This window comes from Phyllopteryx taeniolatus, chromosome 10, assembly GCF_024500385.1.
Source record: "Phyllopteryx taeniolatus isolate TA_2022b chromosome 10, UOR_Ptae_1.2, whole genome shotgun sequence".
Lineage (NCBI taxonomy): Eukaryota > Metazoa > Chordata > Actinopteri > Syngnathiformes > Syngnathidae > Phyllopteryx > Phyllopteryx taeniolatus.
The window spans coordinates 6,373,951-6,388,398 of record NC_084511.1 but is presented as its reverse complement, the minus strand read 5'-3'; the positions used below and the strand labels follow the sequence as shown (position 1 = coordinate 6,388,398).

The following is a 14,448-nucleotide window of genomic DNA, read 5'->3' as shown; positions in this document are numbered from 1 at the left end:
TCCTCAGAACTGTGAGGCTGACACTCTAACCAGTCGGCCACCGTGCCGCCATGTTGTAATTTTTTTTCTACATTTTTTTGTGTATGTTCCAGTTCCTTTTTTATGTGGGGTTGGTTAAAGGAGCAAGTCTCTTCTACCAAACCAACGACTTTGGAAGAACTTGAAGGGTTCTTCCATCCCACAAGAGTTCCTTGTGAAATCAGTTAATGCGGTTCCCAGGTGGCTTGAGAAACCTGTGGCTCATGCTGGCGCCCATAACGAATTTTAAATAAAACTCCATGCAATAAACTTTCTTCTCATGTTCATCTCTTGTAAGAATTATTGTTCAGAAATAAATTACAAGTACTTAAAAATAGGGAGTTACTTTTCAATCACCCTGTAAATATAAATCAGCTCCTGAAAATTTGCAGTGGAACACCGAGCAAATAGTCAGTGTAGTGTTGCACCTGAAAGAATATGCTATGTAATGCATACATATATTTAAAAATGTTTCTTGATAAGACACCAGTATGTTTATCTGACAAGGATGATCTTAAACTTTATTCTATTTCTCCATTAGTGAAAGGTTGCCACATAGTAAAATGACTTTCTAGAAGTTTCCTGGGGTCACTGCAGAGGCGAACCGAGCCTTCCAGCGTAATAAAACGGTCTCCCTCCTGAGACACTTGTGCAATCTCAATGCCTGGTACCTGCTTTTAAAACACTTTGTGCACTCCCACAACCTTGTCTAAGCCTCTAATTGGGTGAGGGGAAAGCATGGTAATTACAGTTGAACCAGTCTATTAATTGGACCTTGTGTTCACTGTGGAAAAAATAAGTTAAGCTATTTTTTTCTGTGCTGGAACTTTGATTCTCATTATTCCCTCTGCTACAAAGTATTTAAGTAGTGATAAAAACAAAGTTAATTACAACCTTTAGCCTTTGTTGAGTCAGTATCCAACCTTTACATCATTGAGCATAGCGGAATATTATTCAAGGCTTTAGAGGAAGAGATTAGGTTTGTGCAACTCCGAGAGTGCATTCATGAAGGCACATGAGACCAACACAGTCGGTGGTAAAACATTCATGACTTAAGATGTCTTATGAAGATTTCACAACAGCTCAACGTGATTCACTGTGACTGAGCTCCAGATAATATCAAGTACAATTTGAACAACCTAAAAGGGAATCCATTCATCCATCCATTTTCAACACCGCTTATCCTGGTTAGGGTCGCGGGGGGCTGGAGCCTATTCCAGCTGACTTCGGGCAAAAGGCAGACTACACCCTGAACTGGTCGCCAGTCAGTCACAGGGCACAACCTAAAAGCGAATATGAGGGAAATACTGTAAAGTAATGCACTGTAAACTGACATATTTTCAGGGTTGCTTTTTATAGGGATGTCCCGATCCAACATTTTCACTTATGATGCGATACCGATATTGCAACCTTAAATTTTGGCCGATACCGATATCGGTCTGATCCAATATCAGCCATAATCATACACAGACTACTTATATTGTAGTATGGAATGTTAGAAAAGGCTTAATCAAGTGATATTACTCAAACAGAAAACAGTAGGTATGAGAAAAAGTGACCCATTTATTATTAACCAATGGGTTTCATGAAGTAACTTTAAAAATAAGAATGTACTCCAATTGAATAAAATAAATAAAAATTGCATTATGAAATCCTGAAAAATAACTTCAATAAAACCAATAAGAAAAATATATATTTAAATTGCAACATAACCACTGCTTAACTTAAACATGAGCATATTCTACATTTAAATAGAATAAATAAAACATTTATTACAAAACCATGAAAAATAATGGCGGCCACAGTGGACAACTGGTTCAGGGTGTACGACGCCTCCTGCCCGCAGTTAGCTGGGATAGGCTCCAGCACGCCCACGATCCTAGTGATGAAAAATAATCTCAATGAATGATAAATACAAATTATACTTTTATGGTGTAAAATCACAATTAAAGCTCAATTCAGTGATTTTTTTTTTTTTTTTTTACTGTCAGTATTTGGCAGGAACTGCATATGTTTTCTTCACATGTGCGACAATACACTTTTGAACTTCTTGATGCAACTGGGGTTTAGTTTATTTGACAATCACTGATCATGCTGTGGACGTCTTGGCCTCTGAGGGGCACGATCAAATATTGTTATGATAACCCATTTTTCACAGAGTGAAGAATATATGCCAGAGAGTATCGTTATATTGCGTGTTTGTATGTGGTTATACAGGGTTTGTGTACCAATATTCATGATTTTGAGAGATATAATTGCTGACAGTTCAACGCTAATTTTCGTTAGCTTGTCAACGGTGCTATTCATTCATTGTGTTAGCTTTGAGCTAGCGATTTTTTGTGAACAAAAACGAAGAATGAAACGAAGGCTGTGATGTATTAAAAAATTCAATAGATGTTAATTATTTTGTTATGTGTGTTTAGATTTACAGTGAACTTAAACTGGAGTGTCAATAAACAACATTAACTCTTACTCCTTGCTACTATGTTAGCACCTTAACAACCTGTTGTTGTGATCACGTGGGCTCTGCATGCCCTCCAGGCACTGCAGGATTTAAGTGCTGGAGCGCAGCATGGAATGGACCGCTTTTATAAGAGTGGTAAAATCACAGATTTTAGATCCAGTCCGACCCGGTCTCGTACTCGTTTTTGTGTAGATATCGGACTGATTTCCGATCTCAAAGATCGGATCGGACACCCATAGCTTTTAGTTGAATTCAATAAAAGCAGAGCGTTCCTAGAACATCTCAGCATTTAAAATGGGATTTACCATTCCTAATTAAGAGTTTATTATTTTATCTGTTCCAAATCAGTTGAATGGTAGGTTTACCCATGCTCCACAAATTTTCCGTCGGTTTGAATGTGAGTGTATGGTTGTTTGTCTATATGTATCCTGTGATTGGCTAGCAATCAATCCAGGGTGAACACACCTATCTTGCCAAAAGTCATCTGAGATAGGATCCAGCTCATCAACGACCCTAATGTGAACAAGTGCTATAGAAAACAGATGGATGGATATTTGAAGAGTCAGTTTCAGTGCATTTTCAAATCTGTGTACTGTTTCCTATCAAAACCTTGAAAAACCTGCTCACATTTGTCAAGCTCAGACAGAATAATCACAGAAATTTTTGTTCCTCAAATTGAGCCCCACATCAACAGACGTGGACGTGATGACAATGTGACAAAGTCTTTGTTCTCTGGCGGATGAAAAGGAGTCGAGCGGTCATGCGTGTTCGGCCTCAAATAGCCACAATAATTGAGATTTAGCCAGTGTGCCTCCATATCTCATGGCTCCAGGAACCCAAAAAGCCAAGGCCTGTGGGAGGCTCTTTGATCAGGCATGTGCTTAACTGGATGAGGCTGGGAACGAGTGCACTCTAAAGAAACTAATTACTTTCCAATAATACACGGTTGACAGTGTGTGTGAATGTGTGTGTGTGAACAAGAGGAAAAGTGGGAGAGTGTCAGCAACGAAGAGGTTATAAGGCTTTTGGATGCCCTGCTTGTGACATGTTGAAAGATGTAAAAGTGCTTCAACCCACCCATTTAAACACATGGTCTACGGCTGTTTGCATATGGGCTCTTATGTGAGCCTGTTTGTGTTTTTGTGCAACACACATCCTCTCACCTTTGCCTCGAACATCATGTGATTTTTGTTTCAGTGATGCATGAAATCCAGTGCGCTCTTGCTTACACGCTTTCATCTCTGAGGATGTGAGAGTTGATGTCTGATTCACTGCGAATGTTAATTCATCATACGAAAAGTACGTGTACAAGCCAAAGTATTGGCAGTAGAAAAGAACTGTAGATATTTTTAACCCTTTCATGCCTGAACTGTTAAATAATTGACAGAAAATTCATCATCGTTGCAAAAGTGACCCTTTATTGCTCTTTCCGAAGAAAACAAAAAAATCTGAAAATCAATTTCCATAAATGACTTTCACTTTGCATCATATATCATACATCATTTTACACTTGCGATTATGTGAGTCGCAAGATGCACATGTCTGGAAACAATGAGTCCCTGCAACTTATCATCACGGAGTACAGATACAGTAGTCCTCCGCTATATGACGGTTGTTGCTTTGCGGTCCCATTATATTGCAGATTTTTATTTGTACAGTTTGTACAATATTTTTGTGTCATCCATTGCTGCCATCATTGCAATTTTTTTCGGACAATATATTTTCCCCAAAACTATCACGATAAACGATACTATCGTTGATATTTTTGATGCCACTGATATAATGAAAGAACAATTAACTTTCAATTCTAAAGAACATTGAACCTCACCATTGTAATGTAGAACAATAAATATCTTAGATAAAAAATATATATATAAATAAATCAGACTCAGGCTATGGCTGCAAAAACTACACTTAAATAAATATTAAACATTTGGCACAGGTACAGAGTCATTAACCCACTAAAGAGGCCCAAAAAATGTCTGAAAGCCTGTCAAATGTGAATGAATATAAAAAAACACCATGTATATACTCGAAAGCGTTAGGCCTTTGTCAATGTTTTTTAAATCAGATGCCATACATTTTAATATCATTATTTTTTAGTCTTTATTTTTATTTATTGTATGAATGTTGCCGTGTTATGTAGAGTATAGGTTCTGCTGCCTGTACAATTTCTACTGCTTCTTGGCTTTTGAAAAAGACGTTTTTATCTCTCAATAAGCTTTTACCTGGTTAAACAAAGGATGAATCAAATGTAAAATAAAGGCCGCCCTCGAGCTGCTGGACTGTGATGTGAGACCGTAACCTGTCAATGCTGCTGAAAATGAATGTGGTTATGGTTTATAAACAGTTAACTTTCCCATATATATAGATAGCCAAGCCAGCGGCTTGCTGTGTCATGAGTGGCGTGGCGGGTGATACCACAACAATGAAAATGTATCGAGTATTATACTTCGCAAAAACATACAGTAATGAAAATAACCCAAACATCCATTTTCTGAATCGCTTATACTCACTGGGGTCACGGGTGTACTGGCCTCTCGGATGACTACACCCTGAACTGGTTACCAGCCAATCACAGGGCACATCTAGACCAAGAACCATTTGCACTCACATTCACATCTACGGACAATTTAGAGACTTCAATCAACCTAATTTGCACATTTATGGAATGTGGGAGGAAACCGGAGTATCCGGAGAAATCTCACACAGGCACGGGGATAACATACACAATCCAGGTCGGATTTGAACCAGGGACCTCAGAACTGTGAAGCAGATGCGCTAACCAGTCGGCCGTCGTAATGAGAATTGAATAGAATTCAAAAGAATTAAACTTCCTTTTTGTCACACTTTATGCACATTTGCTGCTCATTCTTGTATGCTCTTTGGCCAGCAGTATAAGACATACATCCAGATATTCTGTACTGGAGACTCGGCTCCTCTTTGGGCTTCTCAGTACAGCAGTAATATTAGTCATTCTTTGCAGAGGATAAAGAATATATTCCCTTAAGGATTAACTGTCTGAATGTGTTGCTGAACTGTTTGTGTTCAGATGCGCGTTGTTTTAGGAGTAACAACACTGCCACACAGATGCTACTTGTTGGCCTGTGTGCCTACTTAGTTGTTTTAAATGCAAAATGTGCAATTCTCTTTGACTGTAATCTTTATTTTAGAGTGGGAATAAACACCGAGAAGTCTCTTTTCTGAAGAATATTTACTAATGTAATCTGGCATACTACAAGTGTGTAAATTTGACCCTGTTCTGCGTGCGCATTGATTGTGTCATTTGTTCCTTACACACTACCTCTAAAACTTGCATTCTTTTATACATCAATTTGGGAAGAAAGGTGATAAGTGATACATTCTCATACAATAAGTAAGGTCAGATTAGGTGAGAGACCAACACGTAGCGCAGAAAAAGACAGATGGACAGTTTTTTGTGTTTCATCTCCAGTGAACACTGAGAAATGTGTTGGATGACGTAAGCAGATAGAGTGCCAAGAAGCCTTCCAGGTAAAATGAGAGGCACGTAGAGGTGGGAGCACATTTGGAGTGGAAATACAGAACGCGCAAAGGCCTAATGATGAACGAAGACAAATATGACTGAGCGAGGGTCAAACGTCTTATGCATTGCACAATGTGTCCATTAGAAATACTGTAGACAATGATGAGCATTTTGAGCTGGAAAATGGATCATGCATTTGCAGACATCAGCAAATAATCATTTATTATTACCGAGACCTTTTGGGCCTTTTTGCATTTGTATGACACACAGCAGCAGGCTGTTTCAACATGTTCAGAACAAATTCTGAGCAGATTTCATTTCCTTTTCATTCATAATTTCTTCATATTGTTGCCGTGTCTTCAATTCTGCGGTGTTTCGGTCACGTGTACCAGATGGCCAATCATCGTCGTATTTTGAGTGGCATCATGTGGTCACGTGGGATGCTTATTTAATGAGGAAGTGGATTAGCTCGGTAGAAGGAGTGGGGGAACGCTTCTACAGTGGTGAGCTAAAGGTTGGTTTTACAATAACTTTATTACGGGGGTGGCATCCCCCGCTATGCGGAGGGCTTTGCGGGTGAGGCAGGTGCTGTAAATGCCCTGCAGGGAGGAAAGAGAGGTTCTGATAATCTTCTCAACTGCCCTCACTATGCGATGGAGAGTCTTGCTCCGTACCACACAGTGATGCAGTTGGTCAAGATGCTCTCTATGGTCCCTCTGTAGAATGAGCACATGATGGGGGTCAGGGCTCTGGCTCTTCTCAGCTTGCGCAGGAAGACGCTGGTGAGCTTTCTTGGCCAGTGATGAGGTGTTGCTGTTCCAGGAGAGGTCCTCGGTGATGTGCACTCCCAGGAACTCCCAGGAACTGCGCACCCTCTCCACCGCAGCACCGTTGATGTTCAGGGCAGCATGCTGGGAGTGCACTCTTCTAAAGTCCACAACGATCTCCTTGGGTTTTTTTTTTTTTTTCACTAACAACCAGTGGGCAGGGTCTTGCCGTCTTATTCCTGCTGACGAATGGCCGTCTTTGCCTCCGCCTTGCTCTGCGGCCAGCTGCTTGTTTCTACTTGCGTCCAGAGTGTGAATAAAAATCAAGTACCTTTAGCTTAAGGAAGATAAAAACTGGCAAAAAGTCAACTACAGTATTTATATACAAACATCTATCCATCCATTTTCTTTTCCACTTATTCTCACCAGGGAGAACATGCTAATCCATACAAGAAGGCCAGATTCGAACCCCCAAGCCCTAGAACTGTGAGCCAGATGTGTTAACCATTAAAAAGTTAATTTTCCTTAATATATCCCCTTTAATCACAGTATGTGACATTTGGATTGTGTGTGTCTACCTAAACCAAATGACCGCTCTCACCATTTAAACAAACAAAAAATATATATATATATATTGGATCTGCATACACAAGGCTGTGTGGCAATCAGTAGCCGGGTTTACATGGAGACTTTTTGTCATTCCGATTGAAATGATTCGAATTGAAGATCTCTCGTCAACTGTTTACATGTGATAGGTGTATACATGTGCACTACATTTAATCAGAAAAGCCGTGTGACATGCGCACTTCGTCGTGAACATCGTGTCATTTATCAAGATGGACATACGTTGTCTATTCAGCACAGTAGTTGGGATTGTTTTTATACATTTGTTTTTTTTGTAAACGCTTAATAAAAACAACTAATAAGTACTCAAAAACAAGATCTCTGTCACATACCAGCTTAGTTGGGAGCAGCCATATTTACGCTGTACGTAAACCATCACGTCACCGTGCATTTACGTCGAGACAAAGCATGCGCAGACAGAGCTTTTCCCAGTGCTATTCTTTCTGACGGTAAATTTACTTCTGATCGGTTTGGCAAAAGACATATTCCACCCCTGTGAAACCGAATGAAATTCCATTCGGACTTGACCTATTTATTCCCACTGAGGTGTTTATATGGAGGATTTTCATTCGGTTTGGGCTTCTAAACCGATTATAACCAGAACAGAAGGCTCCATGTAAACCAGGCTAGCTAAGCACTTTTTTCATAACCCTGCTCACTAACGACATTGAAAACAATACCTCTGTAACAATATCTACATTATCTACCATCAGCACTCACGGTGAGAGAATCGAGTCATTATCTGCCGTCTTGGGACGATAGCGTTAAACTTGCAGCTGCAGCTAATGTTGTGATCACTGCTAATGTATTTTTGTCTCTGCAGTGTGGCCAAAGCAGAGAAGGCGATTACACACAACATTAGTGAATCATCAGTGGTCACATGAGCGTGACCTGACACTGTAGCTGCATGCTAAGTTACAACTGGGAATGGCTTGTATGGTGGGTCTTCATCAGCTTGTAGGATGCAAACTAGAGAAAGAAATGATCAAACATTGTCTAATGCTACATTCCAGAAAAATTGTAAGTCACGCCTACAACAAGGAATAATCTAATATTACTAATGACAGAAGTTGAGACAAATTTTATACGATCAGGATTTTTGGGGCCGATCACCGATCAGCGAGTTTCGAAAAACGATAACCGATCACCGATCCGATCACAAGATGGAGCAATGTCTATTTAAATGACATTTACTGTATGTACTTGTGTACTTAATTGCTCCCCAAAAAATATTTACAATAAATAATGTAGCTTTGTTCCTCTATTTATGCCAGTGAGGCATAGTGACAGACAGAACGAATGAATGGTCTTCTATTTGATGGCAGGAAGTACATACAGTAATTAATGTATCCACTTTTTGTGACATTTTTGTTTGTTGGTGTGCCGTCAGATTTTTCAATTGTAAAATAAGTTCCTTGGCTCCATAAAGGTTGGAAATCACTGATCTATTCCGATGATGTGTTCTAATCAGTCAAGTCAAACCAACATTACATGACAGAAATAATGGGAGCTAACTTTCATTCATTCATTCATCTTCCGTTCCGCTTATCCTCACTAGGGTCGCGGGCGTGCTGGAGCCTATCCCAGCTATCTTCGGGCGAGAGGCGAGGTACACCCTGAACTGGTCGCCAGCCAATCGCAGGGCACAAAGCAACAAACAACCATTTGCACTCACATTCACACCCATGGGCAATTTAGAGTTTTCATTTAACCTACGAATGCATGTTTATGAAAACTCACACAGGCACAGGGAGAACATGCAAACTCCACACAAGCGGGGTCGGGATTTGAACGCCGGTCCTCAAAACTGTGAGGCAGATGTGCCACTGGGTGCTAACTTACTCCAATTAAATTACTTTATTGTAATTAAATTACTTCACCCACACTGAAACGTTAGAGCATGATTCGACAGAACGGCATCATGTTACGCACAACCGTTAGTGCTAGCCCAGCTTGCTAGGCTACATAATGTTTTGTTGCCTGCTTGCGAGCCGTATCGTATTAGAAGTACGGGAACATACATCAAGCAAGCCTGAGAACAAACGTCCACTCCTGACTTCAACAATTAATATTATATAATATCTGGACGTTTGGCTGTCAGCGTCATGAGGTAGGGACACATTATAGCCGTGGGCAGTCAGTGAGCATAGGTGTGCGTACAGTTGATTCGCACCTTTAACATGAGTCGCAGCTCCATCACAGGGCCGTGACCAGGCTGTCACCGCGCCGTTGTGCAAGTCAAGTCAAGCCAAGTTTATTTGTATAGCCTTTTATCACAAAAGAGTCTTAAAGGGCTTCACAGGCCCACAGTTGACAAACATTGACGACATTCCCTGACCCAAACCCCTCAATCCGGCAAGGAAAATTTTAAACCCCATTTAGGGAGAAAAGAAACCATAGGTGGAGGGATCCCCTTGCAATATGATGTTTCACCTTCATGAGTACGTAGCTGTCAGGGAAGGTGCTTAAATGACAGGTTTGATGTAATATACACAGGAGAATATGGCCCTAAGTTATTTGCTAAAACCAAAAAAGGACAAAACCTGTGCAAAACTATTAGGTTTTTTACGAAATTGCCCCTTCACAAACAAAGCAAATATGACATTGTCCCTGAGTCAGCCATGTTTATTCCTTATATTGGAACTTCTAAGTTGCGAGTTGTGTATTTCCGACTTTCCAAAAGTCTCAAATGCAGTATTTGGTTGGTTATGTGTGTGTTTTGCGTTACAGGAGGTATGATGCGTTTAATTCAACCCACAGGCGGTGGAGTAAGGCCTCTGCTTCTGCCCGTGGTTGTAATTCAGTATGTGTATATGGAACTGCCGTGGGTGTGGGTGGGAATCAGCTGTCTCAGTGGCAATAATCATACGACAATGGTGCTAAGCACAAACGCACGTTGATTTCGTTTTCGCTGATTGCCTGTCAGACTTCAATGCAACTTTATGACTTCTGGGAGGGAAACCAGAGAGCTGCTCGCTAGCATTAAACTCACAGGAGCATTTAAGTATGGCAGACGAGCAAACACGGTTGGTGACGCTGTGATGCAAGGAGACATCTTTTCCCAAGCACATCCAAGCAACAGAGGCTTAGTGTAAACAAAGCTGCTCAAAGGGAGAAAGCAAAGCCAACGGTGATTATACATTAAGGGCACATAAATTATTTCTCCAGCAAATGGGACTGTGTTATTTTGTTGTAAAAAGTGGTGTACACTGTATTTTCTCAAACAATGTCTTCCACTTCAAATCAGAATACATTTGCAGGGCCCAATATGAAAGTGTAAAAATAATTGCCATACCTCAAATAGACACCTCCGTTCTATCCTGTAGATTGAACGAGATCATTTTTAAGAAATAATCAGACAGTATAAGAGAGTCCTCTAAGTTTTATTTCTTCCATATGAAAAAAAAAGTAATCACAGCCTTCTATTGCAGTTCCTTCTTTTAATATTAACAGGCAAATTAAACAGCCTTATTAAAAAAAAACCTCCCACAGCTCGGTTTTATGCCACTTTGGCCGGACATCCCTTAAACTGCTTCATTGGGCAAACTGCTGTGGGGCGCTAAAACATATTATGCAATTCAGCTGATTTCAATCGCTAAATCCTAAACCTTAAGACACTATCTCATCTTCTAAATTTGCTGATGTCCACCACACAGGCTGACTCTTTATTTTTAATGTCATAACTCTGAACATTAGCGCTTTGTATGCTGCACGCCTGCGCCACTAGAGTAAGATTATTCTATGGAAAAAGATTGATGCCACTGACTGCAGGTTCAGCATTTCATCTCTTATGGTGACAAATTATTCAATCATGGATGGCAGGAGACAATACCCTCTGCAGTGCACAATTCAGACCCCCCCCCCAAGCCCCCCTTTCAGGCTTTTATCTGTACACACAGTCCAGTTCAGAATCCTCCGCGGCAAACGGGGATTGAGCAAAGAAGGAGAGGACAGAATCTTGTTTTTTTTCCAGGTTTTACCCCAAATCACTAGATGTCCTCTTCTTTGCCCTCCTGTATCAGAGAACTAACTATGTGTCTTTTTCAATTAATCATTGTCCTGTCCGCTGACATTTCTTGTCTTGGGGGAGCAAGCCAGCTGTGTCAAAGCTGCCTTGCTGAAGCAGAGCTAAGAGAGAGGTCGATCCACATGCATGCGTCAGGTTCAATGCTGTGTGTGATTCAGCGCCTTGCACATGATGACAACGGTGCAACAATGTGATGTACTTAGCACTGGTCCCGAGGGGGGGACATTTGCGTCATATTTATTTCTGCACTTGGGGCTTTGAAAGTGAGAAGTTTAAAAAGGTTTGCACATAGCACAACATTCAAAAGAATGAAGGTACTTCTTATCTCTGTGCTGCACTGCTCTCCTGGGAATCTGTTTGGATCTTTTGGGAGCAAGTTTTGTGTTTTGCAACGATAATTAACTACAGTGTATTGATAATGTTGAATGTCCAACTGCAGTCGCTGTGGCCAAAATGTGTCCGACAGGTGAACGCTGCGCCACGAGCTGTGTGAAGTAATAGTAAATATCAAATATTACTCAGATCTGTGTATCAGATGATAAATACTGTATGTCGAATAAGTTGTTTGTGGTGTATTTTTGTGAAATACCATGCTGTAAAACCTTTGTTTTGCCTGTAAAAAGGCAACAATAATTTTACAGTTCACCTTGAGGCAAAATCAGTTTTAACTTATGTACTTACTGGGGCATGGCAAATAAAAGCAAGGAAGGAAGTGCCATACCATAGTACCCTGACTTTCTTAAAAAATAAAAAATAAATAAACAAAAGCCGAAACATTGAAAGAAATTACTATGAGAGCTGCCAACCTTCCAGAACAATTTGTCTGGATTTCCATATTTTTTAAATCATGTCAAGAACCTGACCGCGGGACAGTTATTGCAGTATACTGTATTGTGTACACTCCAGTCTGGGCTAGCCGCTAGCATGATGAAGGTAAAGCCATGTAGTTCCCATAATTCATTGTGCCATGCAAATTTGAATTCCTGCAGTAATAAAGACGTTAATCTTTGTTGTCAATGTGTGTTTATGTAACCAATAGTTGGTTGAATGCGTGCCCTTATTTAACTGTCACGTTTATGGTTGATTTATGGTGCACTATGTCATTATCAAACCATGACTTGAGATTGTATGTAATATAGTGATCTCACAGTCAAGTCAGCTGTATAGTTTGCATAATTCCCGAAGTCATTGTTTGTTAATAGCAAAATTTATTTCCTCTTCCAAAATAGTGGAAATGTGTGTGCACGCCAGCTGCAGTTTCTGCTTGCACCATAAAATCTTGTTTCAGCCATTTTATTTTCGTTACAAATGTCTTTTTCGGTCCGAAAATGCACATTTGGGCCGTTTTCGGCCTAAACATTTCGGTGGCCGAAACTTCAGTGCGTCACTATTGAACATTGCTGAGCAATACGAAGCAAACTTTTCAAAAATGTTTCATTAAACAGCACAAACTTAAAAGAAAATCATACAGTTTAGTGAATGTTACAAGATTAGATGCAATGAGCTTCTGTCAAGCGACGCAACAATGTTTTCATGTTAAGGGCTTCTTTCCACTGCCTAACAATGAACTCTGGCCCGTGCGTGTGCAGATCGCATCGACATCAACCCTGTTTGTATTGACATGTTTTGCACAAACTATGAGCTGCACAGTAGCTCCAGGGGGTTGATATATAAATATAAACATTTCATTTTGAAATCAGCAGAATGAGGGGGCATTACAGTACCTGAAATTGTCCACTTCTTTTCCCTTCATTTGAGCGTCGGCGTATCTAAATCTTGCTCGTAACACATATTTTGGCTTGCAATACAAAGCAAAAAAAAAAAAAAACACACACCAAGCGACAGCTCGTGATTCAAAAAAACGTGTAAATTGGGGCATTCTTAAGTCAGGGTACCACTGGACTTGCATGGAATCTGATTGTTTTCATCAGGACTATGCTAAAATATATTGTTCCCAAATATATTACAATTCCCAAGAACCAGCCTTCAACCTTGCAAATTCCTGCTTTGTTCCCATAAATTCCTGTTCATTCCCATAGAAGGTTTCCAACTTGGGAAAATTCACAGAATTTTGCATTGAATTTTTGCAACCCTAATGATATTGTAACTGCACCGCAAACAGCCCCCAGCCCCAATCCAACCACATGATAAACATACTGTTAAAAAATAATGATTTATCTTTAATGGATTTGTTAGACATGAACTGATAGCTACTGTTCCCTCGTCCCCGTATTTATGGCATCGTGAGCAAGTTTGCTTACCAACTACAGTACATCTTCATCTTTTTTCATTTTACAGACAGAATGCCTTATTTACATGGCTTGGACACAAATACGCATTCAACTCGCTTCCACTAACAAAACTGCTTCAACCCATGAAATCAATTGTTTACAGATGAACCAAAAGTGGGAAAAGTGCGTGAAAACTCCTACTTTTTGGGGTTGTTTTTTGCTATGTGAGTGAAGCACCATCCAGTGCGCTTACCTTGCGCCGTGAGGAGGACCAGCAGAAGAACGACGCTTGTTTTCCCGGAAAGAATCATGGATGCATCGGGCAGTCGGAGATGTTCTTCAGGATTTTTTTGTTTTTGTTTTTAAAATGTGATGTCGATAAAACGAGCTGTCCTGTCAGCGCTCTGATACGGACTCCAGTAACGCTTCAGATTAAAGAAACATTATTTTTGTTTTTATTTTACGCGCCGCGGAGGAGAGGTTTGAACTCGCGGTGCGCTTCGCCGGACAACTTCGGCGCCTCCCTCCTCCTTTCCTCTCTCTCTCTCTCTCTCTCTCTCTCTCTCCCCCCTCTCTCTCTCTCTCTCTCTCTCGCTCGCCCATCGTGACTCAGGTGATAAGTTTGCAATCATGCTTTGCAAATACTGCCCGAAGACGCCCAGAGGTCCGTTAAAATGCTCGCGTTTTAGGTTGCGTGCCTCAGCTGAGTTTGTTTCTGCATGGCTATGGTTGCGCAAAAAAAATAAAATAATAATAATAAGAAGAATAATTCACCAAACTGAGAAGAGTGCGCACACATACACACACTGTCT

General features: G+C 40.5%; 1 protein-coding gene across 2 annotated transcripts in view; it reads right to left on the bottom strand.

Moving 5' to 3' along the window:
* LOC133485030 (neuronal acetylcholine receptor subunit alpha-3-like) overlaps nucleotides 1-14,161 on the bottom strand; it is a 36,199-nt gene extending 22,038 nt beyond the window's left edge. The window contains exon 1 of one of the 2 annotated variants that reach the window (XM_061788337.1): nucleotides 13,890-14,161. In XM_061788337.1, the coding sequence (XP_061644321.1) occupies nucleotides 13,890-13,947 (58 nt within the window). In that variant the 5' untranslated portion in view covers nucleotides 13,948-14,161. The remainder of the gene's footprint in view (nucleotides 1-13,889) is intronic. The other variant, XM_061788338.1, reaches the window with a different exon arrangement.
* Nucleotides 14,162-14,448: the final 287 nt, after the last annotated feature.